Source organism: Cygnus olor, chromosome 8 (genome assembly GCF_009769625.2).
Source record: "Cygnus olor isolate bCygOlo1 chromosome 8, bCygOlo1.pri.v2, whole genome shotgun sequence".
In the NCBI taxonomy this organism is placed as follows: Eukaryota; Metazoa; Chordata; class Aves; order Anseriformes; family Anatidae; genus Cygnus; species Cygnus olor.
In genome coordinates, this window is record NC_049176.1 from 13629027 (window position 1) to 13654230 (window position 25204).

The window sequence follows — 25204 nt, forward strand, 5'->3', positions numbered from 1 at the left end:
TTTTACATTGACAAGACATTGTTTATTTCACATAAAAAGAGGAAAAACCACCAAGTCAGATTTTCCAACTGGAAATCAAATGTTCATGGGAGCTACCCAGAGCCTATATCAATATTTGCCTTATTTAAAAATCTCTGATACATACATTATTTCAATATTATTTTAATGCATTCATTTTAATGTAAGTAGTTAGGCTCGTATGTTAAATCAACAGTTTGCAGCCTTAAGGGCATCACTGGAAACTCGCCAAGAGCCTGAGGGCTGCATCTAATTTGCATATACATTTACATGAATGCACATCCTGTTGTGTTTGAAATACTACAGATCCAACATTACTTCCCTTGTATGCTAATTTTAGAAGTTTTTTCCTATGAATATTCTCTTCAGATGCACTGACAGCTGTTAAGTCTCCCTATTAACATGCATGTTAGGATGATGGGGCATGTGCTCCTCGTGTTTTATATAATCCTGTAAATTTATGGAAGCATAATACAGACAAAGCCAGGAAAGGTTTTCTGTTTGTGTTTAATGAGCAATGTTCTCAGCTATTCCAACTCACTGATGCTCTTACCTCTGTACAGCCATACTAATCTGCATCTGTTGAAGATTTAACCATAACTGAATGTCCAGGGGAAGGTCAAATGACTGGAGACCTAGCACTATAAAATAACCCTTATCTGTATGGCTGACCTTTTCCTTCACTGATTGATGGATGGTGTAAACAACATTTGAAGGTCACAAGGTTCCTTAGCACCTTCTGTGACAGTATTCTGTCTTTGCCCACTGGCAGAGTGACCTCAGTGTACTGCCCTGAGATCATGCATCTGTTCTCCTAGCACCTAATTAGGAGACTTTTTCAATGGTGGGTAGATGGGGGCTATAAGTAAAATGTCCAAATTTTTTCTGCTTTCTGAGTGTAACACAATGGGGAGACACAGCAGTGTAAGCTCTTACTCCTATAAGCAACCCTAAGTCCTGTTCACTGGAAGCCACTGTCAATTCCACCACTTGGTGGAATGACATTATTAGTGAGAATTAGCTCGCGCCACTGCCTGCCCTTGGCTGCTGTTGCTCTTGAATGTAGGATTTGCTCTGAGGAAGTGCTATGTTGAGAAGAGCACACAGCCAGATAGGACCATAGATAGTTAAGAGGATGTGCTAAACACTTGCTGAATGAAATTTGCACTAGAACAGATATGCAGAACAGATAAGAAACACCTATAGTTTATAAGAACAGTGTTCTATTGTGATGGTAATTATATCTGATTATATATGAATGACCCCATCTCACAGTGGACTGCTAGAAAGGAAACGTAAATATTAAATGAATTAGCTTCTCAATCAAAACTTGGACTGAAATCCAGACTGTTTGTTTCTTTGTCTGGTCTGAAAATACTTCCTGCTTTTTTTTTTTTTTTTTTTTTTAAATTTTTCTTTCATACCTTCTGTTTGAATGTGGTTTCCTGTGGATTCAACTAGTTGCTGCAATCAAAAGTGGAAATGCTGCCCTTGTCAAATTCCTGACAAACTCTAAATGTTTCCACAGTTTTGCCTCATGGCAAAATTTTTGAAGCTTTTGAGGGGATGACCTGAAAGCAGTACCATAATTATGTGCTGAGACAATTACATCATGTTGCTCAACAGGGTTTATTTGCTCAGGAGCAGCCCTGAATTTCTACAGCTATATCCCTTCTTTTTTCTGAAGATAGCTCAATCTCTGGTAGTTCTGGTATCACAGTACCACGTGCTACTGCACAGCACAGAATTTGTGCTAGTCTCATTATAAAATTGAAATACGTGAGGCTTTATACGTTTATGTCTGGGAGCTGTTGGAGATCTTTGGATCAAATTTGCCGTAGACATTACAAAATATCATGACTGCTATGTAGGGACGTAAACTAATTCTAAGAATACACCAGCTGTAAAGGTTAGGGATTTATTGCCAGATCTTATTCAGGAGTTTAAGGTGATAAAATTAAAAACAACCTTAATTCATTTGGACAGTAGAGTTCTAATTAAGTAGAAACTCCACATCTGCTTTTCCTCAGAGGTAGTGTGGAGGTCAGCTCTTCAGTTGGTGTAAAACAACACAATTCCTTAGAGAATCTGACCCTCGCTATCCCAGTGAGAGGAAAAGGGGGGTGGGGGGTGGGGGTGGGGGGAGGGAGTCACACAGGCAAGCTCATGCAATCACGTTTTACTACATAATCTCGGAGTGCATATTCAGCAACATAATTGACACCATGCATCAGCAGCTGCAACATGACAATCATAAAAGAATATGCTTTAGCAGCCTCTAACACAGACTACACTTTCTCATTATATTTTCAGTAAAGCGTATAGAGGAGTAATGAGTGAGAGAAGTTCTAACATTGCCAGCTAGTTGGTGACAGCATAAGATGCTTTCAAAGCAACAAAATTGCACATAATGGAGATGTTATGATATATACTTTGGAAAGACTTTAGATAATTATTCTTCAGTCTTAAAAATAAATAAAATAAAATAAATAAAAATAAAGTAGGATAAAACAAAATATACCAAGAATAGACATAATGGAACATAACAAACTGAACAACTTTGTTAAATTAATATGTAGTTTAGTCAAGAGAGGAGCAAGGAGAAAAACAAAAGGATGAAAAAGTAGAGGAGAGAAGAGGAGAGGAGAGGAGAGGAGAGGACAGGACAGGACAGGACAGGACAGGAGATATAGATATCTTATAAATTCTATATGGGATATATGTAATATATATTAATTCTATGGAATATATGTAATATATAATTCTATATGGAATATAGAATTTATAAGATATTTTCATGTATTTTGCTTTTAGAGTTTATAATTAAAACTTGAATCTAGTCTTCCTCTTGAATCTTGTTAATTTAATGATACAAACACCTCTGAAAATATCCTTCATGTTTAAATCTTTTAGAGGCAACTGATAATGAGACTTATATCATTGAATTCTTATGCAATTCACAGTTATTTCTATCTTCAGGACTTCACTTGGTACTACAGCAGGATTTACATTTCTGACAGCAAAACTATATAATGCAAGCAATGCATTATAATGTTTACAACATCAATATATGCAATGGCAGAAGCTGCCTTTAAGAAAAAACTCATCCAGGAAGGACTCTTTCTATAGTGTAAAGTGATTGCTATACTGTGCTTTCAACTCTTTAATGTCTGAAGCGGTGGTGTTTTCATCATTGTTCTACAGATTTGTTTGCTGAATCAAGCATTCAAAACAAAATTATTTGTTATTTTGCATGGTGCAATCTTACACAATAAATAAGCTCCATAGAAGTCAATGAAGTCAACATGGTTTCCCTGTGCACAAATCAATATCATTGAGATCAGGGTTTTCTCCATTCAAACTCAACCATCATCTTCCTAATTTATCAAACCAGTTTTCATATTCTTTGTTCAGATTACCAAAATTAACCCTCTAATTCCCACAAAATAGGAGCTACATTCTATGTTCTTGGGGGGAGCTGCAGCATTCTACCTTTGATATTTGCTTCCTGAAAAGTAAAATAATATATATAATAATATATGATAATATGTACTATAGCATCTTAGCTATACTAGTTCATTTTTTTCTAACAGTTTTAATAATCCTACTAAGTAGAGGACACTGGTATACAGTGTCCTACCTAGTATGCAGATTTGTAAGGAATATATCTTCTCCAAAGTACATAGAGCCTTGAAAATGAAAATTATTTCGTGTTTCTTTCTTTGTCTTCTAATGAAATCCTTACTGTGTAAAGTGATGATAAAATAGTACTGATAATAGAGAAAATGGATTGAAGAGGTACATTAATATTTTTTTCCTCCGTCTTAGTTTTTAGGCAATTTAAGTAGACTATTCTTAATCTGGTGTCTGTTTGAATAACAATATTCATGGCAATACTGAGCCATACATATCATTGGAAGAAATGAATACACTAAATACACATAAAGCATAGCAATTTAGATAATGTTAAAAGTTTTTATTATTATTTATTTATTTATTTAGATATACATGAGGACCTGTGCTTTTCAATTTTTAATCTATGTTTGAAATTTTTCATTTGGCCATATAGATTTATCTATTAAAAATAATCTTGTAGAAAGCAGTTGTTATATTACACAAACACAGGGGTAAAATATTATGCTGTTCTTTCTTGAGGTAAATAATTCAAGCATTACAACTGTTAAACTCCAGAGCATCAGGAGCTTAAAATGGCAAGACAATTAGCAAAGTTAATTAAGATAATTTAATCAAGCTTGTCAATGACTTCAGTGTCAATTTACACTGGGGAGGATCTGGTCTTCATGAAATATAGGAAGCTAGCAAGTGTCTACAGCACATAGTAAAAGCAGTTATATACTATCTCTTATGATATCTCTTTTTTTTTTTTTTTTCTTTTTATTTCTTTTTCTTCTGAACTTCTCTCTAGATTTTCATGCTCACAGGAGCTCGAGGTCTCTTTTGTTTTGGTCTCTTTTGGTTGAAGAAATGTGCTCGTCTTATGACACATCATTCTTTGCTCTAGGTATTCTCATCTACATCAGGTTCAGAAAGAAATTAATGAAACAAATCCTTGGATAAGATTCTGTACTCTAAACAATTTTTGCACATAAATTCATTAATGAAATATCTGTCCACATCCAAGGCCTAATGAACAGGCCTTGATATTTTGCAGGGCCTTCTATTACCACAAATCAGGATGATTTGAAGGATTTTTCATCTAGGCACACCACTTTGTCATGATAACATTGCCCCTTGAGATTAAGTCTAAGAGCAGTATTCTGCATATTAATATTATCTCTTTGTCTACTTCATCAAGTAAGAATATCAAGAATCACTCGTTCACTATCTGAACCTTTCTAAAAAGCAGTCAGTTTGTTCATTCATGAATCTTTATAGATGGTGAATGAGTTAAGGTTTAGTAGAAGAGTTTGATGAAAACATCCTTAATGCCATGGGGCAAAGGTATTTTCACTGTCAGAAACATGGAAAACAACAGGGTACAACTCCACAATGTTCCATCAAACTTAATGTTGATATATACTGGGGAGGATCTCATATTTCTCAATGAAAATATAGGATATTGGCATGACTATATAGAAATTTGCCACCCAGCTGTTTTTCCTACCTCTCAAGATTTTTTTTTTTTTATTCTTTGTTTTTCCATTTCACAATGGTCTTTTGTTACAGTAAAATTAGAGATATTTGAGTACTATTTTATATGCATGTACTTAGGAGTATTTTGATTATTTAATGCAAACATATGAATTCTGTTTTACTTGTGTTCTTCTGAATAAACTGTGGAACTTTTATTTGAAGTTTTCGTTTTACTTCCTGGGCTGAAGTACAGTTTTGGATAGATTTGCTTGCATTTATTCTGTAAGATATTTTTGTGTATACATTAAAATTTTACGGGATACCAAGAAAATATAGTTTGGTTCCTACATCTCTTCCAGTTCTCATTTGCTAAAGGTAGTTTCCACAATCTTCAATCTTGGAGTGACATTAAAAGTTTCTATATTTAAGGTTGAGCATAACCAAAAACTTCCCAGTCCTTAACCTGGATATATATGACAGGGCTTAAGTTTGAATAAATGGTCTTTTTTTCCAATTAGTTTGACAGACTAAATTTGAAAGACCAGACCATAAAAAAAAACCACAAGTACCAACTCATATTTCCAATAAATTTCAACTGAACTGAGAAACTTGGATTCAGTCCTCCTCCTTTCCAGTTTATAGCAGAAAGGCAATAAGACAACAGAATTATCCAGAAAACACTAGATCTCAGAGGAAAAAAAACAACAAAAAAGGGGAATTTATTCTGTTTAGGGAAAACTGCTCTGAGTTTATGATTTGTTGGTTTATTTTTTACCAACTGTTTTTTTCTTTCAAATAGTAATTCAACTGCAAATTTGTTTCTTTCATTTATGCCTTACCTTTCCCAATCTTTATTTATTTATTTATTTGTCAAGAGCCATGCTCACTACCATAGCAGTAAGCTTTCTGTTTGCTTAAAAATGATATCTGAATTTAAATTAGGTAAAATTAATGATTACAATAGTTGTTTGATTCACAGTAGAGACTCAGAGATCAGTAGAGCACAGTAGAGATCTAGAACTGTGTGAATATTTGCATTGTCATAAAATTTAGCCTCAAAGAAAAGTTCAGTGTATTTACTGTCAACTATTTACCATGAGCTCATGATTGCAGAAAGATGACCTAACATAGCAAGTTAATATCATAAATAAAATGCCTCCTTTTCCAGTCTTTCTTCACTGGTGCTTTCTCTGCTATGAGTAGTCTGAAACAAGCCTGTAAACACTGATAGTTCTGCCTGAAGACTGGCAGCTGGAACAAAAATAGGAACTCTGTGGGAGAAGTTTCTATGAGTAATTTACATATGAAGATTAATCATAGTAAATGACAAATTTTACTTTTCAGACCACTGGGGATTTATGCTGTTTTATGTAATCCCTGAAAGGTTTCCTTAACAACCCCACCCTGCAGTGAATTCAGAAGTTGCTTGGGCGACAAAGAACCAAATGCTACTGACATTTCCTGTATCTTGCGAGAATCCCACAAATGACGTCCTCAGAACTGCTTGGATGATATAAAAGCTCATTTATCAAATTAAGCACCCAGTACTCCAAGTCTTACAATTAGGGTAGAGTTCATAAGTGCTTACATTTATTTGGACTATGAACATTGCTCCTTTAACTCACTTAAATGACATAGAAATATCAGCAAACATATACACTTCAAAACAGATTTAACACAGTGTTTTGTGCTTTACTATTTTTAGCCAATTTGGTATTTGAGAAATAAATATTTTCTGATATTTTTCCCTAACAAATAATATTTGCCAAGCAACACATGCATTTAGTTTAAAAGATAAGTGCCAGAGATTTGATTTCTGAATCCTAAGTCTCTAATAATTTTTGTAGTGAAAGAGCTGGCCAGTCATACTAGCCTACTTTGAATAAGAATTCTTATTATCTGTATCAATATGCTATACATGATATATCATAGAATCATAGAATATCCTGAGTTGAAAGGGACCCACAAGGATCATCAAGTCCAACTCCTGGTTCCAGACAGGTCTACACAAAAATCAGAACTCAGACCATATGACTGAGAGCATAGTCCAAACTCTCCTTAAACTCCGACAAGCTTGGTGCCATGACTACAGCCCTGGGGAGCCTGTTCCAGTGCGCAACAGCCCTCTCGGTGAAGAACCTCTTCCTGATATCCAACCTGAACCTCCTCTGTCACAGCTTGACACCATTCCTGCGGGTCCTATCACTGGTCACTCAAGAGAATAGATTGGTGTCTGCCCCTCCACTCCCCCTTGCGAGGAAGCTGTAGACCACGATGAGGTCTCCCCTCAGCCTCCTCTTTTCCAGGCTGAACAGGCCAAGTGACCTCAGACGCTCCTTGTATATCTTCCCCTCCAGGCCCTTCGCCATCTTTGTAGCCCTTCTCTGGACCCTCTCCAACAGTTTCACGTCCTTTTTGTGCTGTGGTACCCAGAACTGCACACAGTACTCGAGGTGAGGCCGCACCAACACAGAGTAGAGCGGGACAATCACTTCCCTCAACCGGCTAGCAATGCCATGCTTGGTGTACCCCAGGATATGGTTGGCCCTCCTGGCTGCGAGGGCACACTGCTGGCTCATATTCAGCTTGCTGTCAACCACAACCCCCAGATCCCTCTCTGCGGGGCTGCTCTCCAGTGTCTCATCGCCCAGTCTATACGTATAGCCAGGGTTGCCCTGTGCCAGGTGCAGGACCCGGCACTTGCTCTTGTTAAACTTCACGTGGTTAGTGATCGCCCAGCTCTCCAATCTGTCCATATCTCTCTGCAAGGCCTTTCCACCCTCGACAGAGTCAACAGCTCCTCCCAGTTTAGTATCGTCAGCAATATATGTATTTATTGCAGCAAAATTTGGAATCAGATTCCCATCTCAAGTGTTTTTTCTGTGCCTTTACATAAATCCATGGGATTTAAAGGCTGAGTATTTACTTTTCCCACACATTAGATTACACAATAGTAATGGAACAGCACAATTAACCAGAGTTACAGAACAATAAACCTAAACTAGCTAGCAAAATCTAGCAAAAAGGAGACTTCATATTAAATGAAGTTAAGAACTTCAATATGAAGTTGCTTTGATTTTCTACAACAAATTTAGCCAAGAATTTCCCTTTAGTTTGAACATCTGAGAGGGGCTTAATGATTAAACTATAGATCAGTTGTAATTGATAAGTTGATAGGCAGGAAAAAAGTGTAAAAAACTGTCACATAAAAATAAGAATTGTACAAAACTATAAATGGAGACTTGGCATTAATAATGAATCAGAAAGGGCAAATGTGTTGCAGTCATTTACCAGAAGGAATAAATGGGCAAGAAGTAATAAGGATAGAACCTAAAAATAAATCCTTGAAAGCATTCAATTTTTTACGTAGAGAGCAAACCAGCAGACATGCATATTATGGACAGTAATGTGATTTCTTTTGAGAGGTTAGAATGACAACCCCAAAAGGGGTAATTTGACTGGAGTATGGTAAAATAAAGTGGACATGTAAAATGTCCTTCTTGCAGATGTCAACGTATGTGAGGTGCTGAATGTTAGGAACTGTAGTGCTATGGCCAGCAAAAATAATTCTGTAGTTTATATGCATTTGACAGGAGGAAATATAAAATGTGGGAATACCTTAAATTAGTAAATTTTTAATAATGCTATTAAAGACATTGCAAATAAGTTTTAAACTTGTACTGAAATATTCAATATTAGGTAAGATCTCTGTGGAAAATCTGGATCTTAATTAACCTATTCTTATTACTTTGATTTTTGAGCTTAAAGACTGTACTTCTTTTGATGTTATTTTTAAGTCCTAATATCTTTAACACATTTTTTTTAATACAAGTGGTTTTTTTGTTTTTGTTTTCTAAAAATTTAATATATATAATTTTTAAAAACAACTACAGGTAAAAAGCAAAATGTTTAAAAATTATGCAGAAATAATGTTTATATTAATCTTGACCTTCTTTTCCTGTGGTTTCACAAAGGAATATTTTGACTTTGTATTCTGATTCTAGAAAGACTTTATATTTTTGTGTATACGTTCCCAACCTAAGACAATGATTTTCCATCCAACTGCAGTATTACTATGACTAGTAATATCTGTGAGTCTTATAAATTGTGAAATTGTTCTATCTTTTTTAAAACCGATGGGGACACAATGAAAAATCCCATTATCCTCAGCATTGTATATTGAAACTGAGCGATGAAGATATAAATCCTATTCCTAATCCTTTTGGGAAGTCCTTGCATGGGATTTTCCAGTTGGGCTAAATAAAGACAGGTGTCCCTTTACATTATGCATCCCAGGACTTTTTTTTTTGGAGCTTTTTGTGCACTATATAATAATTTTATTATGTTTGGAAAAGAAGTGAGGGCTAGGGAGTAGGCTATACTTCATTGAGCTTCTTTGCTTTTGCATTCTGCAGACACCATGAGATTTTTATATCCATTAAATATTATTTTAATTTGTAACCGGTGCTCTTTTTTGTATCTAATTTTATCTTGTAAACAAAATATATAGATTTCATTTATTATTATTATTATTTTTTGCTCACCTTTCTATTTATGCAATAAAAGTTGTGAAAAAAAATCCTAGTAGTATTAATTCAAGATGTGGGTTAGCAGAAGTATCTAAGTGTAAACAAATATAAAATATTGAGCTTTTAATGCACTAAGCATTTTAATGGACTAAGAAGTCCATTACTTCTCCATAAGAGAACTTCACTCTCATGTATTCCTCAAAAGTTGTTAAAAAAAATAACTTGTTCTTTCAATGAGAATGCCTATCCTCATTATTTGTCGTAAGGCTGATGCAACCCTTGATTCCTGGAAGTGCAGGTAATAAAGGTTTTGGCACTCCTACCCAGACAGCCTAATTTTCTGGGAGCTTTCCTGTTGCTTCAGATAAAGATACATGGGAATATGGCATCTGATACACAGTGGATTTAAAATGTCCTTGAAAAGGGAAGATTGTGGCTCCAATGTCAGAACTGTCAATGTTGCCAGCAATTTCAGTTGGGGTAATTCCTCAGCTTCAAGTTCCAGAGTCTCAGAAGCATTGCAAAGTTTGCAGAGCTCTTTCCTTCCCCACCTCTATCCCAGCTGTCTTTAGAAAGCTGTTTAACTTATATATGTTTTGGTAGCTCAAAGCTGGTGCATTTCTGACTGTCTTCATTTCTTCTCTAAATTTCCCGTGGCACAGCATAGATTCAAAAGTTTGTTGATGTTCATGTGGATCCTCCTGCAATTAGCAGTTAACAAATTGTTGTCTGAAATAGTGGAAAATAGGCCTGAACTGACAAGTGATTGCTCTGTATCAGATGAAAATAAACAGTCTCCCAAAATTGTTATCTTTTATAAGAATGTAAAAACAGAACAGAATTAAGATAGTCTGAGTTAATTTCCAATTCATAAAATATTCTGATTTCCAAGGTATTTAATGTTTAATGTGGGGATAATACCTTTCAATTCTTTGTCATTGTAATGTAGCAGTGTAGCTCACAGTGCATTCCTGAGAATAGAGAAACAAAGGAGTGAGAGGGATTATGCTGATCCACTGGTAAGTTTTATTGCTGTGTTCAGTGAAACTGAAAGTTGTCTCCTTCCCCCCAAATTTGAAAGAAGTTCTTATCCCACTTTTCCTGGTTAATGAACATTTTGCAATTTATTTCATTTGCTGAAACATCAAGTTTACTGACTCTGCTATGTCATATAACATCAGTTGACAGAAAAATAAGATGGCAGTGATTCCAGATTTTCTCAGTTAGTGGATTCATCAAACTAAAAAGTCAGTCTTATACTAACAACACAGCTGATGGAAAATGTGTTGAAAATGTCACATGCCTATGAGGTATTGCTTTAGAATACTAGCAATTCTAAAATCAAAGAAACAACAACAACAACAACAACAACAACAAAACAACAAAAAAGCCTACCACCAACAAAAAGCAAACTCCTAAAATGGCATCCCGTGGGAGAGACCCCACGTGGAGCAGGGGCAGGGAGTGACCGTGAAGGAGTGGCAGAGGCGAAGCGTTATGGACTGACCACAGCCTCCATTCCCTATTCCCCTGCACCACCTGGAAGGAGGAAGTAGAAGAGGGTGGATGGTAAGGGAAGGATTTTAATTTCCTTTTAGTTTAGTCTGCTAGTAATAGACAATAAATTATATGAAGCTCCCTTTGCTGAATCTGTTTTGCCTATGATGATAGTTAGTGAGTGATCTCCTTGTCTTTATCTCAGCCCATGACTCTCTTTTCATAATATTTTCTCCCACTGTTCTTTTGAGAAGTGAGAGAGTAGCAAGGTGGGTCTTAGCTGTCCATCAGCATGAAACCACCCCACTGCATTGGAAGGAGAGCCACTTCTAAACAGAAAATACAGTTAGGTCTTATTCATGTGATCAACTTTTCTTAAAGTGAAATGAGCATTGACTTGAATGTACATGGATGACAAGGTGAGGAAACATGGGCTGGAAGACAAGTCCTGAAGGTAGGGTCGACAGGGAGTCATACAGAAAAATTCTAAAGACAATAGGGGATGAAAAATATGTGCTGTGATAACATCCAGCCAGGCAGCCCCTTGTGACCCTTCTATTCCATATCAAGGCCACATATACACCTGGTTTTGTAGCTCACAGGTATGATTTATCCCTTACAGACCTTTGCCTACCACCATGAAGTGATCCTTGCCCCCTTGCAGCACTACTGGACTATGGATGCCATTGTGTCTAGGTTAACTAATGTGTAATTACGCTGGGGACTTCCAATTATTTTAGGAACTGCCAAGCACTGTTACTATGCAATTAATCCCACTGAATGATTTATGAAGGAAAGGACTTATTTAGTGAGTGATGGTGGCAGGATCTAGTTTTACCTAACAATTTATTCCTTGCATAAAAAGTTATTCCCCTTCATCAGATGATGCTCCAAAATATTAAATCACTCCAGTTTTGTCTTTTTCCTTGGGTTTCTTCTCCTGCCATGCCTTTGTTCATTCTTCTATATGTACCAGTCATTCAGAAGATACCTTCTTCCAACAGTGGTATCACATATATATGAAGAATTTCCTCTAAGTCATTATTTAAATGTTTAAAATATTAAAGAGGGTAATATGAATATGAATGCAGCTGCCTATTTTGAAGTGACTAGCATTGTCTCCTTCTCCTTTATGTGCTTAGTTATCTTCCTTAGAAGCCAAATACATTTTAAAAGAGTCTTCGTAAAAAATACAGTCCTTTATGCAAGACAGCCTACCATCTCTGGATGGGCATGTAGTTAAGAATATTAGCTATGTGTATTTGAAAGAACACACCAGGAAAAAAAAAAAAAAAGCTCTGCAGAAATATATTTTATTCTTATTAGGAGAACCTTCTGTAGGCTTAATTATCACGGACAAAATAAGTACAGTTTCCCAGGGAAATACTACCCACTGATATCACAAGAATTCAGCCCTTAAGCAGTGCTGGGAGGTATATACTCAGTGCACTTATAATCGAGTCATTATCACCATGGTTATGAGTTTTAACAGACTGAAAACTGTAGGCATTTGTCTCATTAATGCCACATGTTACAGTTTATTTCTGGGAACTGAAAATCCTGCTGCCCAGGGAAACGTGTGTTGTGATAATCTTTGAAAACAAGGCACTTGAGAATAGTTTGCTTGGTTCACGTCAGATATTTTGTTACTGATTCTTAGGGGCTTTTCATTATTAAATAACTGTTCTGTTGTATTTTGGTTTGTGAATTAGTGTCCTTTACAGACTGTGGATCAAGCTCTTACAAATCAGTGTTCTTTATTCATCTTTATTTGTCTTTATTCATCTGCAATCACTTCTGGACTATACTTGCATCTTAGCATACACTATTTACATTTAACCTTTCCCTCTCCTGTTTTTGACTTAGCTTTTATTGTACACCTTCAGACAAAACACTTCAGCTCTGATCCTGGAACGGAATATAGTCATACTTCTGTGTTTGGAAGATACTAAAAGAAGTGACAATTCCTTTCCAACATTTCTTCTATCATTGTATCTTCTTCCTGTGACAGACAGAAAATGCAAAATTATCAGTGATTTTAGTAACACCTGCATTGAGACAGAATTAACTCGTTTGGATTCTACCCCCCACACAATTTTTTTTTTTTTTTTCGCCCTTGTAGTCTGCTTTTCTACTTAAAGGATTTTCCCAAAAATAAAATCCTTACACTTGATCAAATAATTTGTAAGTAATTTAAAGATTTCTTATGTAATCCACATTTCATTTATTGACTACTCACATTTTTCTTCCAATTTACAATCTTTGTTGAGTAGGGCTTGTGCAGGGTATAATACAGTATATGTAACTTTGGCCTCTGACTAGAAGTGCCATCCATGGAAAGCTGGAGTTTGGCTGTTTTATAACTGTTTTTATCTGTTTTTGGTGTTTGGAGTTATGTTGGAACTATACAGTCTATTTTCTTCTTCCAATATGTTCTGTACACAGAAGCTTAAAGTACTAGAGAAAAGGATTAGGTAGAAGACGGCTAGAGTACTTTGAAAAGTAAAGGAACGCACAATAGAAATATATAGATTTCAGTGAAAATCTAATGCTTAGAAAAAGGCCTTTTATATGGCTCTATTTTTAGAACATTATTTATTTATTATTTTAAATTATTATTATTTTAAAACAATATTTTATTGTTTACCTACAATGAGCAGTAAGTCATGAGTGTCTGTCAGGTCAACGTAGCCCTTTCTGTGAGTTTATGTCCACAACAAAATCTAACCCTGCTCTTTTTTTTTTTTTTTTTCCCCATGTATTTAATTTTCATTTGAATCAGTGATTTTATATGACTGGTCCTTAGAAAACAATAATAAAAAAAAAACAACACCTTTTAATGATACTTATTTCCCTTCTGCTTCTGTGCACACCTAGATACAACAAGTGTTGTCACTTCCATAATCAAAACAATGGTTATTGCTATCTGTGTTTTGCATCATCCAAGTGAAGACTGAAGTTTCATGAAAAAAAAGAGATATAATTATACAACTACTTACTAACCTTTTCTATTTTGTAATTGCAGGAAGCATAAGAATAAACAGAATGAATAGGAATTTGTAAAACTGTCTTTATAGTTCCTACATTTCAGATGAATTCATGAAGCTGCATTGCCTTATAAACAAATGATTGAAAATAATAATTAAAAAAATGCAAAAATAAATGGATCTTTGTATAAAGAATTGCAGAGATAAATGCTGAACATAATCTTTCAGAACTAGGATAAAACTTATAACAACCTTCATTCCTATTTTATTTTCTTCGGGTTATTTATCTTACTTAATGTAGGTGCCTGTCTTTGATACTATATAAACAGTTTAGTATTCCTTATATGGGCTCTGAGTACGATAAAAAATGGGATTTTAGAATGAAACTTTGATCACTTGGGAGAAGAAAGGGCCTGGAGGGTCAAGGATAAATCAAAGTTGTTGTTCTGGCTGTGTCCCACACAAATCTGATATCCATGCAAGAATTTTTATGTTGATTCAGGATGATTAAGCAAAAAATGAGGTAAATCTGGCCTTGGCATAAATATCAGACGCTGCCAAATTTGGGCAGGGAGTAGAGATCCTGACTACATCTATTTCCTTGCATGGCTGGCATTCTGCTACCAGATTAGGCTGAAACCATTTCAACGTGTCCTCCCCACAGGCTGATGGCATTGCAAAGGATATCCTTCTCAGTTCCCAGGAATACTAATTCAGAGTGACAGAAAGGGGCCAATAACTTGGGATAGCGTAAGATTTCACACTTATTTTGTGAAAATTTTAGGACTTGGAAAATATGAAACAATGTATAGATAATCTCAGTAGTTTAAGGAATTGCATGATCCAGCTGCAGCCACTCACACATGCTGGTGGTAGCACAGACACTGTAAGACCACTGGGTGATCCTAAACAACATAAACATTCATGAATTATTTTAGTAAATCTCCATATTCCTTTCAAAACAGATTGTTTAAATAGTAGGCTTCCTTCTGTTCATAAGAGTTAATGTTAGACATCTGCTGCTCAGTGGAGGTGTAAATTTTGGAAATGAGCTCTTTGACCCCCTAATTTAGACTTATTCTCCGGGAGATTCAGGGTAGAATACACTACCTGAAGTAAGAAACAATAGAAGCAGTTGTATTCAGAGCTGAAGTAAATAAACAAATAGATGCAAATGTCCAAAATCTCTGAGACGATAAAAAAACGAGAGTGAGGAAGTTCCAAGATAGTGTCTTGTTGGAATGGACGATACAGGAATTAGTTGTATTTTGGCAGTGAAGAAGACTGGGAAGATATCCCATGGCCAACATTTCCTGCTAGAGCTTTTGCATTACTTTTATTCCTCTTTCAACGTCCTCTTTCTTTCTGGTGTTGGTATAAAGGGGAAGGAATTCCAAAGCCATGAATTTTCTGCCGCATCCAATCCAGTTAAAAAATGAGATCTTGGTATACCCACCTGAGATTTTGAGATTTTTCCTCGGCTACCTATAGAAGCTATAATAGCCATTGAGACACTGCTTGGCTGGCTGTGGAGCTGCCAGCCTGCCCTCTGGGCATCACAGCAGAGCTTCAAAAGCTGTAGCAATTAATTGCAGAGAAACTGGATTAGGCCCTATTTTTTTCACTTACTGTGGCATTTAAAAAGAAATTAGCTTTTATAATTGGTTTCTGGACACTTAAGTATCATATATAATATTCCATAAAGTATATAAATCACTTGCCTTTATTATTGTTATTATTATTAATAATGTATTTACTCATTTAACAAACTGCATGTTGCCAAGCACAACCCACCACTGCTAAGACAAAGCTTTATTTGTGGTGATATTATTTTGATAAATTTAGATGTATTTTGATCCTGTGGTCATTGATTCTGTGATTACAATAGCCAGGATGTCTAGAGTCTTACATCTAATCTTATTTTAGATCTTTCCCAGATGAAAGATATCCCACCATCACCATTATAAGCACAGCTCATAAAAGGTTTTTACTTCTGAATCCTGCTGTGCTATACAGAAGAAGTCAAAGTTTTTTTATGATTTCAACAAGGAGTTGCCATGTGCAGAAGTTTCATCAATGAAAATCATAGTCTGCATTTTTATGAACCATATTTATTAAATTCATTCTTATTCCCATAGCTATGAAGAAATAAATCATCTGTAGACTGTTGGCCCCTTCCCTTCTATAGAAATAGCACTCTCCCAAGTTTGTTGTACTGGTAAAACATTTACAATCATACTTGTCGTATACAAAATGAGCTATTTCACCTTAATTAAGTCTGAAATGTACAGACAGCTGAATTAAAGGGAAACTTTATGCAACATGCTTCTGAACTCTTCAGTCTGTTTTGAATAATGCAGCAAATGCTTTTCCATTCCCTTACCATCAGGTAACAGAAACGCGGACTGGTCCTCTTGGCTGCAGTAACTATGACAACCTAGATTCTGTCAGTTCTGTTCTGGTTCAGAGTCCTGAAAATAAGATTCAGTTGCAAGGTATGTAGGTACAATTTCATTAATCTGTTTTGGAACAGGATGACATTTATCACACTATTTGTTTTTCTTTTTTCCACCTCATGAAAGGTCATTTTCTTTCTTTCTATTTTTTTTTTTCCTTCCCCAATAAGTATATTCTAGGCAAAGTGAAAGAAATGTCAGTAACTCATGTTGCCTTTGAAATAGAAACAATTTCTGTGCCCATCAGAAAATAATCTGAATAATGCTGTTAACATTTTCCAGCCTTATTTAGCAACGACTTGCTCACCTTTTAAAAAGCTTGAATTCCCACGGATTCTACCAAGCAGAGAATGACATTTACTGTGTTCAGCCTGTTTTGCACATTTTGAGTAGTGGCTTATACGTCATGCAGTCACCCCACTGGAACAAATGTAGTCACTGGAGGAGCAGGACATAAATATACAAAGGCTTTGAATAAAGCAGAGTCCAAAGACTCCTCTGGGACTTTTAGAAGTTTAGGCATCTCACTCAACAGAAAAAAAAAAAAAAAAAAAGGAATATATATATACACATGTATATATAAAGAGGATTAATTTCTAATTCATTTGTTATTAATTCCAACAGATACATATCCCAAATTGCAGATTAGGTACCCAAACATTTTTGAAAGTGAACCTCTAGGGCCCTTAGTAGTTATTGTTTTTTTGTTTCGGTTACGCAAATGTAACATGAACAACTTTTTATTATTATTTTGAAAACAGACTAATTCTCTTTATGTTTTTGTGTATACCTGTGTATATACAAGGAGAGAAGAATATGGTTCTCAGTTTGCTGTTACAGGTAGCTTCACAATTATTTCCAGCTGTAAAAAAATTTAGTATTGGTTCATATCTCAGTTGGACATATAGTATGAAGTTGTTGCTGATTATTAAGATTGTCTGTCAGGGAAAGATTATCTTCTTGTCTAATACATCCATGTTTTTTTGGTTTTTTTTGTTTTTTTTTTCGGGGGGGGGGAGGGAGGAGAGGGTTGTTTTTTGCCTTTCCTTTCTCTTTCCAGAAGGTGAGAATAGGTTTAAAGCCATTAAATTAAACAATGATTTCACAGACGATATATATATATAATTTTTATTTTTTAAAAGAACTTGTCATTTTCACTGAAATGCAATGAAATATCTCCAGAAAAAAAAACAAAAACAACAACAAAAAAAAAAACAACAATTTTTTAATGGTCTCCAGCATTTGCACGTTTCTCAGTTAAAATTTGGAAATCAATCCTCGCATCGGTCAGAGAGCAGTTTTACACATGCCATTAGATTGTCATAAGAAATTTAGTGTCAGAACTGCTTAGACTATTTCATGCTTACCGTGTAGGAATTGAACAAGGTGGGATTGCTTATCTGGGCTTTCTTTTACTTTCATAATACCAAGGGTTTTCACAAATATACCGCTACATTAAAAAGTATAGTCAAGAGTTTTACAAGAGTTATACAAGTTTTGATACCGCAAGAGTTTTACAAGTTTTGATATGATGCAGAAGAAAGCACAGACAGACCCGGTTTTAGCAATATTATCATGCGTTTGAATATGGCTTTCTACTTGGAAAGGTCATAAAATTACTGTTGAAGATATTTTTTTTATTTACCTCAAAATTACGAATAAATCTCTATGAAATTGTCCAAGTACCTTTTATCATAAATAAACAATTAATATACCGAGAAGTTACTTGGCCTACAAATAAGCCCCACTGGTTCCAGAAAAATTATTTTTACTTCAGAATATAGCTACATGTAATAAATCAAAAATCTTGCTGTGCGTGTTTTTTGTTTGTTTGTTTCTGATTGTTTGACTATTGTTGTAGCTAAAGGACTGATGGCTGCAATTAATTTACAATGCTTCTATATAAAATACCCATCAGTGAAATCATGTTAACAGTGCTCAAAATTTTCAGATGAATAAACTTCTGGTCACAGATATTCTGAATTTTTGATTTCCCTGCTCTGTGGTTCTGATACATCTGAACCACATACATTCTGATACATGTGAAACATGACTTTATAAGGCTTCTGCCTGTCATGACAGGGTAAAGTGTGAAAATACTTTGCAAAGGGATTTGGGGCATAGCATGTTAGTTTTTTAAACAACATGGTAGCTAGATCTTCCATCCCTTCTCCATGCTAAAGCTTTAGTTGATTTAAGAATGAATTCTGTTTCTTAGGGTTTTATAGCCCTACCCACACATCCAGCTGACTGTCTCTTAGCATTTTGAAATCCTTTAGGAGCATAAACATCTATTTGATAACACCTGATTTGAGCTAATTCCGATGTATATTGTATTCAGAGGACTTTCTGTGGTGATGGATGAGGTCCCATCCTGCAAAGTCTGCTTAAAGTACTGAAAGATGAAATAGGGGTAAACCACATTATAAATGCATGCACTCAAAAAAGTCAATAACAAAATTGATGTTTATCTGATTTTGCTCAAACTGACAACACTTACTGGTCATAATGAATCACTGTACACATATTTTTGCAATACCTTGCTGAAAATAGCCCATTATGTATTGATGTTTTACAAAATGAAATATTTTAAAAATTTTATTTTCCTAAAGTTTCCTACAGTTCAATTTTCTGATTATTCTTAGTTTGTGTCTACAGAATCATGGAGAAATAACCAGAGTAATTTAGACATTTCTGTATTTCAGGCGTACCTACTTATGTCAAAGCCAACATGGAAAACAAGTCCAATACAGAATGGAAATGTTTGTCTTCAAACCTCTCTTTTTCTGGTTATACAGCCTCTTTACTCTCATTGTTGTCTTTCAAAGCTGCTTTCCCTCCAGCACTCTCAGAATTTGTATTAGCTGCATAGTATCAGTATTGCAATTCATCTGCATGCTTCCTTACTGAAAAGCTCCTACAGCTGAGTCTGTAAAAGAAAAAAGAAATTACACTAGTATACAATGTGAGGAACACAAGTTACTATCTACTGGAATGGATGTTCCATAATGAGACAGGAGCGTAAGGTATATATCTGAAATTAATTCTTAGGTAAGGAAATACATGACATGGTGCAAATGCTAGACATATATGTAAATTGTCCTAAGTAAATGATATAGTTTATTGTTGTAGCTTATTATTAGCTTTCTATTTATTTATTTATTTATTTATTACCGTGTTATATAGGTATGGGAAATTGCTTGACTTGAATATACATTTGGGTTTAATAATACAGTACTTTGTTTCCTTCAGGTCTTCAGGTCATCCTCCCTGAGTATCTTCAAGAACATTTTGTCCAGGCAGCTCTGAGCTATATTGCCTGCAATTCAGAGGGGGAGTTCATTTGCAAGGACAATGACTGCTGGTGTCAGTGTGGCCCCAAATTCCCAGAGTGCAACTGTCCCTACATGGACATTCAAGCCATGGAAGAAAATCTGCTCCGCATAAGTGAAACTTGGAACGCATACAACAGTGAATTTGAAGAATCTGGTGAGATGTTTTATAAGATTTTTGTCTGTTTGGCTCTGTATTATAAATAGTATTTATACAACAGACTACATCTGAAGTATCCAGAATGGTTCACAGATCTAAAGGTAAACATCCTGGATCTCAGTCTTAATTATTAAAACATTCTGATAAGAAGTGCTTTTATCACATCATGTTGATCAGTTTGTGTAATTACATTAGAGTTTAAGCAGGCTGTGTTTGAGTATGCATCTGTTATACTTTGTGGAGTCCACGTCTGTGAGGACTTGGTCCCTACTGGAGCAAGAATTGTGCTGGAGCAGGCAGAAAGCAAATCAAATGGGGAACAAAGTCAGGTTACGTATACTTGACACAGGTATTCTGAATTTTTATTCTGTAATACTGCTGAAACAACTGTTTCATTTCACAACCATTTTGCTCTGTTGGGGAGTTGTACTTCCTTTTTATCTCATACCTCCAGAGATGCCAAGGGACAGAGAGAGCATAGCCTGCCTTTGATTTACCAAATAGTTAATAGTTATCCCAGTGTAGTTGATAACTTGTATCTTCATGTGTTTTCTGCTTACACTGGGCCTATCCATGTTGCCACTACAGCATGTTTATACCACATTGGTTTTCTCTAAAGCATCAAGGTTTGTTTCATACATCATTTCATCTGTCCTGATCTTCAGAATTTCCAGTCCCTTAGAGAATGAGAACCACAGGTAAAATCAGCTTCTGAACAACTGTTTTCACTCAGTGATATCAGTAACAGCTGCCTAGCCAGATGGTGGGAAAAGTAAGAGATCTAAGCAGATCTGGGAAAAATCACCAAGAAAAAAGATAAATGGGGGAGATAAGGAAAAAGCAGAAACTATAGTTTGAAAAGAGTTGTACTGGAGAAAGAGGATGAGTAAGTAGCAGAGAGGGGCAAAATGACTAAGCATTTCAGCATTTCAGCAATAAGTGTTTCAGCTCCCTGAAATTCTTGTATACCAATGCGCTTAGTATGGGTAACAAACAGGAAGAACTGGAGATCTGCATGTGGTCACAAGGCTACGATCTCATTGCAATCACAGAGACAAGGTGGGATAGCTCATATGACTGGAATGCTGTCATGGAAGGCTACGTGCTTTTTAGAAAAGACTGGCCAGGAAGGAGAGGTGGTGGAGTTGCTCTTTACGAGAGAACAGAAGAGAACAGCAAGAGAACAAAAGAACACAGTTCTCTCACAGGAGAACAACTGGAATGCGTGGAGCTCTGCCCAGGGCTGAACAAAGAGCGAGTTGAGCTCTTATGGGTAAGGATTAAAGGGCAGGCTACCACGGCTGACACTGTTGTGGGTATTTGCTACAGGCCACCTGATCAGGAAGTGGAGGTAGATGAAGCCTTCTTCAGACAGCTCCCAGTAGCCTCTCAGTCACAAGCCGTGGTTCTCATGGGGGACTTCAACCACCCTGATATCTGCTGGGAAGATCACACAGCTAGGCACACAGAGTCCAGGAGGTTCCTGCAGTGCATTGATGACAACTTTTTTTGGCACAGTTGGTGGAGAAGCCAACAAGGAGGGGTGTGTTGCTGGACCTTGTACTAACAAATGAAGAAGGACTAGTTGGAGATGTGAAGGTAGGGGGCAGCCCCTTAGCTGCAGTGACTATGATATGGTGGAGTTCAGGATCTTATGAGGAGGAAGCAGGGCAAAATGTAAGGTTGCGAACCTGGACTTCAGGAGAGCAAGGTTTAACCTCCTCAGGGATCTACTTAGAAAAATTCCATGGGTTAGGACCCTGGAAGGAAGGGGGGGTCCGAGATATCTGCTCAATATTCAGGTATCACTTCCTCCAAGCTCAAGATTGGTGCATCCCTTTGAGCAAGAAGGCAAGCAAAGGGGGCAGGAGACCTGCATGGATGAGCAGGGAGCTCCTGGCAAAGCTCAGACAGAAAAAGGAAGTTTACAGCATGTAGAAAAAGGGACAGGACACCTGGGAGGAATATGGGGACACTGTCAGAGTATGCAGGGATGCGACAAGGAAGGCTAAGGCCCATTTAGAATTAGGTCTGGCAAGGGATGTCAAGGACAACAAGAAGGGCTTCTTCAAATGCATCAGTAGAAAAGGAAAACAGGAAAATGTGGGCCCCCTGTTGAATGGGGCAGGTGTCCTGATGACAAATGATATGGAGAAGGCAGAGTTGCTGAATGCCTTTTTTGCTTCAGTCTTTACTGCTAAGATCAGTCCTCAGAAATTTCAGACCCTGGAGACACGAGAGGAAGTCTGGAGAAAGGAGGACTTTCCCATGGTCAGAGAAGATCAGGTCAGAGATCAGCTAAGCAAATTTGACATCCACAAATCCTTGGGCCCCAAAGGACTGCACCCATGGGTACTGAGGGAGCTGGCCAATGTTATTGTTAGGTCACTCTCCATCATCTTTGAAAGGTCGTGGAGAATAGGAGAGGTGCCTGAGAACTGGAAGAAAGCCAATATCACGCCAGTCATCAGAAAAGGCAAGAAGGGGGACCCAGGCAACTACAGGCCAGTCAGCCTCACCTCCGTCCCTGGAAAGGTGATGGAACAGCTCATCTTGGGGGTCATCTCCAAGCATGTGGAGGACAAGAAGGTGATCAGGAATAGTCAGAATGGATTCACCAAGGGGAAGTCATGTTTAATCAATCTGATAGCCTTCTATGATGCGATGACTAGTTGTGTAGTTGAGGGGAGAGCAGTGGATGTGGCCTACCTTGACTTCAGCAAGGCTTTTGACACTGTCTTCCATAACATTCTCATAAACAAGCTCAGGAAGCATGGCTTGGATGAGTGGACAGTGAGGTGGATTGGCAATTGGCTGGATGGCAGAGCTCAGAGTGTTGTGCTTAGTGGTGCAAAATTTAGTTGGAGGCCTGAGGCAACGTTGTCCCCAAGGGGTCAGTACTGGGTCCAGTGTTGTTCAACTTATTCATCAACGACCTGGATGATGGAACGGAGTGCACCCTCAGCAAGTTTGCTGATGACGCAAAGCTTGGAGGAGTGGCTGATACCCCAGGGGGCTGTGCTGCCATTCAGAAGGACCTCGACAGGCTAGAGGGTTGGGCCAAGAGGAACATTCAACAAGGGCAAGTGCAGGGTCCTGCACCTGGGAAGGAATAACCCCAAGCACCAGTACAGGCTGGGCGCTGACCTGCTGGAGTGCAGCTCTTCAGAGAGGGACCTGGGAGTCCTGGTGGGCAGCAGGCTGACCATGAGTCAGCAGTGTGCCCTTGTGGCCAAGACGGCCAATGATATCCTGGGGTGCATTCGGAAGAGTGTTGCCAGCAGGCCAAGGGAAGTGATCCTCCCCCTCTACTCAGCCCTGGTGAGGCCCCACCTGGAGTGTTGTGTCCAGTTCTGGGGTCCCCAGTACAAAAGGGCCATGCAACTACTGGAGTGAGTTCAGAGGATCTCTATGAAGATGACCAGAGGACTGGAGCACCTGTTGTATGAGGACAGGCTGAAAGAGCTGGGCCTGTTTACCCTGGAAAAGAGAAGACTGAGGGGAGACCTCATTAATGTATAAAAATCTCTGAGCGGAAGGTGTCGAGAGGATGGAGCCAGTCTCTTTTCAGTTGTGCCCAGTGACAGGACGAGAGGCAACGGGTACAAACTGAAGCACAGGAAGTTCCGGCTCAGTACGAGGGGGCACTTCTTTACCGTGAGGGTGACAGAGCACTGGAACAGGTTGCCCAGAAAGGTTGTGGAGTCTCCTTCTCTGGAGATATTAAAAACCCGCCTGGATGCCATCCTGCGTAACGTGCTCTAGTCAATCTTGCTCAGCAGGGGAGTTGGACTAGATGATCTTCAGAAGTCCCTTCCATCTCTGCCCATTCTGTGATTCTGTGATTCTGCGACTACTCAGTGATCATGGGAAGAGTACGGAAGAAAAGAAATATCAATACAATAATTAACTGTAAACAATATGTTATCAATGTTCTTTTTATTTTTACACTCGCTGTTTTATTGTTAAAGAAATTAAAAAAATTCTAAAGACCCTATATCAGTTACATATTCAGTACTTTAACTGTTAGTGAGACTTGATGTCTGCATCTCAGTCTGCTTTTGAAGATCTCAGGTCTTGTTCCAAGCTCTGGTCTTACTCTTGACATGAGAACACCAGAACATTCTTTCTGGAGAACATTTCTGCCTGGAAATTATATAAAATTAATTATAAAATTAAAAAAAAATATAAGTACTGATTATAAAAGCATGAAATTATATTTCATTTTGTGTACATAAAAGCAGCATTTTGTCAACGGCTACCTTAACACCCATATGCATTTCTGGATTCATGATATCATTTACTGCTTTGCAAACTGGGATGAGTGTATTGACTCTACTGAAGGACACAGATTTGTTTATCAAATTTTGTCCTGTTTGATCAGGATGAAATCTTATTCAATAACTGAAGAATTTCATTTGATGGTACCTACTTAGCAGCAATTTTAGTTACCTGAAAATACTGGTTATACACATATTGGAACCTGTGGAGAATTCTTATGGCAAGATCTACAGGGACATCAAATAACTTACAAGTTAGAATAGTTCATTGTCAGACACAAGTAGTCCTATATTCAGGACTGAGCCATGATTGTCAGGAGGCAAACAGGTAAGAGTTAAATTCTATGCTTTTAAAAAACTTAGAAATTTTATCTTTTTATCTTTTCTCTTTATCTTTTTAGGTATGTGAATAACTAACATGAAAACTTTACCTACATATGCCAATTAGGTTATTGCTAGTAATTACATTAACTAATAAACTGTGAAATATGATTTATCAGTATCAATAAGCCATATGCCACATGTACATTTAAGCCCTTGAATTATTTTTAATCTAATAAATATAAAAAGCATTATGTCTACATCTCATATGTAGCTTAGAAAATCTCTGTTCCTACTTTTAAACAATTTTGCATAAGAAACCTTGTTCAGCACTTGGGACTGCACTTTGTTGAAGAAGAGTTGTCATGTGAACATTTGACATGTAATGTAGTCGTGGTTCATTCAATCTTCCTGTATAAATCATATGTCACCACCTGAAATGCTTGTCTAGTACTGTCACACATAATCTGTAAGCATTTCCAGCAACAATGGTTACTGGGAGATATTCTGAAAAAATTAGACCTTTCCTT

At 37.0% G+C, this 25204-nt stretch overlaps 1 protein-coding gene and 1 long non-coding RNA gene across 2 annotated transcripts in view; one reads left to right on the forward strand and one right to left on the reverse strand.

The window, feature by feature from the left end:
* The window catches only part of BRINP3 (BMP/retinoic acid inducible neural specific 3), a 111146-nt gene that overhangs the window by 15043 nt on the left and 70899 nt on the right, over window positions 1-25204 (forward strand). The window contains exons 3-4 of the mRNA XM_040565738.1: window positions 16515-16620; window positions 19834-20070. Coding sequence (XP_040421672.1) covers window positions 16515-16620; window positions 19834-20070 — 343 coding nt within the window. The remainder of the gene's footprint in view (window positions 1-16514; window positions 16621-19833; window positions 20071-25204) is intronic.
* Window positions 12890-14127, reverse strand: LOC121073791. Its single transcript, XR_005821937.1, has 2 exons — window positions 13972-14127; window positions 12890-13140 (listed from the first exon to the last, which is right to left on the reverse strand). It is a non-coding gene; the product is annotated as an uncharacterized LOC121073791 (long non-coding RNA).